At 52.4% G+C, this 5,000-nt stretch overlaps 1 protein-coding gene across 2 annotated transcripts in view; it reads right to left on the bottom strand.

The window, feature by feature from the left end:
- klf8 (Kruppel like factor 8) overlaps nucleotides 1–5,000 on the bottom strand; it is a 42,719-nt gene that overhangs the window by 6,762 nt on the left and 30,957 nt on the right. For both annotated transcript variants that reach the window (XM_076031986.1, XM_076031985.1), the window contains exons 4-5: nucleotides 2,926–3,207; nucleotides 2,610–2,844 (exon numbers count right to left, since the gene is read on the bottom strand). In XM_076031986.1, coding sequence (XP_075888101.1) covers nucleotides 2,610–2,844; nucleotides 2,926–3,207 — 517 coding nt within the window. The remainder of the gene's footprint in view (nucleotides 1–2,609; nucleotides 2,845–2,925; nucleotides 3,208–5,000) is intronic.

The following is a 5,000-nucleotide window of genomic DNA, read 5'->3' as shown; positions in this document are numbered from 1 at the left end:
TCTCTCTCTCGTCCACCTCCTTCTATCTGCAGGAATGTGGCAGCCGCACTGGTCAAAGTCCACCCTGCCTGCAGAGAACAGGAAGGGGAGGGGCGGTGACGCAAGGAATTTGGGTGGAGCAAGTACGTGTGTGTGTGTGTGTGTGTGTGTGTGTGTGTGTGTGTGCCCGTGCGCGTGGGCATGAGTGTTCGTGCGCATCGGAAGAGGTCACACGCCAAAAGCAGTGTTCTTTGTCTCCGGAGACAATTAGCCCCGCCCCTTTTCTGGGCCACTGGAGACCTTCCTTTACCCAACTCCTCTCCTCTTGACCCCTCCTCCACCTCCTCCTCTTCTTCCCCCTCCTCCGCCTCCTCCACCACCTCCTCTTCCACCTTGACCTCATCAACCTCTTCCTCCTCCACTTCCTCCGCCTTCCCCTCGTCCCTCCTCTTCTTCTTCTTCATGCATCCTCACCCCCGTAACACGGCTTTCACCCTCCTCCCAAACACACACACACACACACACACACACACACACACACACACACACACACACACACACACACACACACACACACACACACCTCCCAGTATCTCCACCGTCTACCGAGCCGCCCGTGGAAAATCCTGGTCACAATCAGCTGCCAGGCGCTGCTATCAAAGTCGGCCGCCTCCCCTCCGTCTCCGCCCTCCGCTCTCAGGTTCGGACATTCAGCGAGCCAGCCGGCTCCTGTGTGCACTCGGAATGCACCTGCCGTCACCGCAGCGATAAGCCGATATAAGATTTCAGCCCGTCCGAGCTGACGGCCGACCGGTTTGCCTCGGAGGAAACGGTATCCGCGCCAATTGTGAGGCGGCGTTGAGGCGGGATCATGTTCGTAACCATCTGCCTGGTTTCCCTCGCCGTAAACGACACCGACTGGACAGGTTGGTCAGTGGCATGTCGGAGCAGCAGGTAGAAAAAAAACAAAAAAAAAAAAACAGGGGTTTGCACAAAATCCCCAGAGCTGATTAAAACCGAAACTATCTTCTTCCTGATTCAGGGATGTTGTTCAAGATGGAACTCAAATGCGATGATTTTTATCATGAATTCTCAGCTAAGGTTAGCGTGAGCGTGATCACTTTTAGTTCAAGAAGAAGAAGAGGAAGAAGAAGAAGAAGGAGAAGAAGAAGAAGAAGAGTGTCAGTGGAGAAAAACTGATATCCGTCGCCGCACCATCTGGGACATTTTTTCCTTGCAAAGTTCCCCCCTGTTCATAGGAGGGATGTCGTGCGTCCTTCGCTTGGAGCCCAGGATGCAACGTGGCCGCCGGGTCACTCGACTAGCGAGCGAAGCCCCAACAGTTTCTGGCTTTCGCAGCAGTGTCACTTCCCATCATTCCTCTGTAGCTCACGCGATGCATCGAGATGCATCACGCAATCAGAACAAACTGAGACACAGCAGGTCACACAGCATGTGACCTGATGTCATGAAATAATGTGTTTTTCAAAAACGTGTTTTTAGAAAGATTAAAAGCCCACGACTAAATAACACACAGAAGAGTTATTGTGAACCACCTTCCAGGTGCAAGGTATCCTGTCACCTGTTGCCGTATTGCGGTAAAAATGCTTTTTGGGCCGCAAAGGATTTTTGGTTTCGGTACCTCGAGTGGACACTGGGAAAAGATCGCTGCGCCTCCATATTGGAAGTTCGGTATCCAGTTCTTATAACACACGGACGACTGCAGTGGGCGGCTGACCGACTGAACCGAGGAACATCACGGACACAGAGACGCATCCAAACTGCGAAGTCCCTCATGGCTTCCTCAATAAAGGAGACGAATGAAAGGTTTTGAGGAAAAGATGAGGAAAATTCTTTGGATTTCGTGTCAGATTCCTTTGCAGGGGAAAAATTTTCAGCAACAACATATGTCACTGAAATGTTCCTTAGCACGAGTCTCCTCGCCGTGAGCAGCAACATCAATCATCTGGAGGCAGATGGAGAGCTTCTGGGAGACGGACGGACGGGCAGAATGGAACGGAAAGTATAGCACACTGCTAACCACGCACGCGCACACACACACAGAGCGCTGAGACCGTGAGCTCCACGTGAGTGACAGATTGAGCAAGAAAGGCTGAATAATCAGCGCAGAAGCAGGCGCACGGGTGAAATAGTGACCAAAATTTCACAAATATTGGAATCAAATGTATTAACCAGTAATAAATAATAATAATAATAATAATAATCATCATCATCATCATCATCATCATCATAATAAAATCCTATACATACATATAAAACTGGTATCTGTGTCATGGTATTGACATGTATTGCACTCAACCCCGGTATCGGTACTAATACCCCATACTGGTATCGGTGCATCCCTGATAATAATATTTAAAATGTAATGATGTTTCTGATAATATGACACCATTTGAAGGTTCGGATACAGAGGTTTTGTCCTGAGCTGAATCTTCCAACACTTTGCACGCGCTTGAAAATACAACGTGCTGCCGCAGCCACTTCAGACTCGCTCACTCCATCACACACACACACACACACACACACACACACACACACACACACACACACACACACACACACACACACACACACTTCAAACCTACTACCTCCCTCCCTCACACACTCACCGGATCCCTCCGAGCGTCCGTCGCTGCCGATGAGTGGCACGGTGATGGCGGCCGTGGCCACGCCGTCGGTGGGCATGGTGGTGTAGACCACGGGCAGCGACTGCACCACCACTGGGATGGTCTGCAGCTGGCCCACCTTGCTGGGCATGCTCACCGAGGGGATGGTGTGGATGACGTGCAGGATCTGCTGGCCGCCGGCGCCCTGCGTGGCCAGGATGGAGCCGGGGGAGAGGACCTGTGGGTGAGGGGAGGAGCCAATCACTACGGAGGTCCTTCTCACCTGGAGAGTCGCTCAGAGGAAGTGCGCTGCGCTTACCATGGAGCCTATTGATTGGACGCCGGATGGAATGGGCGTGGCCGACAGGCCGGGCAGGCTGACGGCGGGGCTGGGGGCGGGGTTGACTGTGACGCTGGCGACCGTGGTAGCGGCGGCGGTGGCAGGGAGCGATGAGGAGCGCGGTTTGTTGAGCGACAGGTCGACCGGCTCCGTCTGGTCCTCGGCAGCCGACTGCTGAGGCGACGACGGCTCCGTCTTGCAGCTCGACTCCTTCTTCAGCTGCAGGGCCGTCGACTGAGGGCCCGTCGTACCGGTGTCGGCCTACATTCGGGGAAGCGGGGGGGGGGGGAGAGAGGGAGTGGTGAGGTTCAGGAAGTTCACACATGACAAACACAACATCATATCACAAGTAGGGGAGGGCCAAACTAGGGTTTTGATACCTAGTAAACACAGGGCTAGTACGCTAGCGATACTTTTTGACGTGAAACGTCGTGATTGTTGGATCATTTTGTGATTTTGCTGTGAGTTAGTCGATTACACTACAGCCAACTGCTTTTGAAAAAAGTCGCTCATGCGACATAAAAAAACAACAATGTTACAAACCTACAAACTTAACAATTTCAACAGTGCAAAAAAAAAAAACTACCTTCAAAATTTACACAAATATTTGTGAAAAATAAAGTCAGGTTGTAGGTCCTTCGTGACCAGAGAGGGGGGCGGGGGGGAGTAATTTCCAGAAGAGAAACTGCAACAAAAGTACCGGGCTCATCACACAAGGTATTGATCCAATACCAATACCCACCTTGGTATTGATACTATCGATATTTAGATCAATCTGTAAGATGGAAGGACGAAGTAATCGTCCCTCTGAGATCCGCACCCAAACCAAATTTCACATTTTTGAGCACAAAAAACTTTGCGTGCAAAGCGCGACGTGGGTGGTATGCGTTCCGATTGGAACACGTCACTCCTCTAGAATAGCTGTTGGCCAGTTTTCAAAATCAATCAAAGCCGTTGGTTGTGGAACTCCGCCCCTTGTTAACAACGTCAACAAGCCTTCCATTGGCTGATTTTATTCCCGAACTTTGTCTCCGTTTTACAATTCTTTCTGTTACCTTTGGTCTATGTTAATTTTTCGTGACGATCTCAATGACATTCTCTAGTTTCCGTCATGAACCAACTTTGTTTCAGGAAGTGCTACACACATGCGTGTCACTATAACACTTTTCATGGTGTTTACTGTTGTCGTTGGGTGGATCAGGGTGTGTGCGGTCGTCAAGAGGCCAGAGAACCACAATTATTTCCGGAGGTTCCAAACAGGTTTTGTCCAGGACCGTCAAGGAGACGGAACCCGTCCGTTGATCATTTGCCCAACAACGGCCGCGGAGCCGCCTCGACCCGAGGAACCCTCCCGGCGACCGGAGACGTTTGGAGAACTATTTTTAAAGAGCCGCCTCGCTCCGGATCGATGCTCTCGTGTGACTTGCGTCATGCAGCGGCCTAGTTTCCCCAACAATGGCGGCTGTGTGGGACGGCGGGTCTGGAGGGAGGCTGGCACTGACGGCGAGGGGGAGGAGCGGGGGAGTGAAAGGAGCAGCCGCCAGCTCCCCCCCGCCCCACCCAACCCCCACCCATCCAGGAATTGGCCTCCTTCCAGTTCAGCTGAGCGCGACTGGCCTCAGCGTGGAGGAGCAGAGGGTGGAGGCTCCGTCCACGACGCCCTTTTTTTGTCTAATTTCCTCCATTTCTTTCCATCGGGTCGCACAGCGAGCGGAGCCGGAGCTGCTGCGTGTGTGCGCGCGACGCCGGTAAACATCCTCCCGCACGCGGACGTCGTTGAGCCATCGTGCAGAAAAAAAAGTGAGAGAGAGAGAGAGAGACACCTTTTTCGAAGGAGCGTTTGCGACTAATCAGTTGGTTTTATTTCACATTTCCATCTGGGAAGGTGTCCCAAAAGACACCACAACGGGAACGGGGGGGGGGTCAAGAGCTGAGAGCGCCGCGGCTAGCTAACCAAGCGCAGAGCTAACCTCTCGACTAGCACGATCTGACGCTGCGCTCGACGAGGCCACGCCCGCCGAAGACAACACGGCATTAGCTGCGTCATCGTGCAG

This window comes from Nelusetta ayraudi, unplaced genomic scaffold (assembly GCF_046127955.1).
Source record: "Nelusetta ayraudi isolate G7.1 ecotype Tasmania unplaced genomic scaffold, CSIRO-AGI_Nayr_v1 ptg000033l, whole genome shotgun sequence".
NCBI lineage: Eukaryota > Metazoa > Chordata > Actinopteri > Tetraodontiformes > Monacanthidae > Nelusetta > Nelusetta ayraudi.
This window is presented reverse-complemented; position numbering and strand designations above follow the sequence as displayed.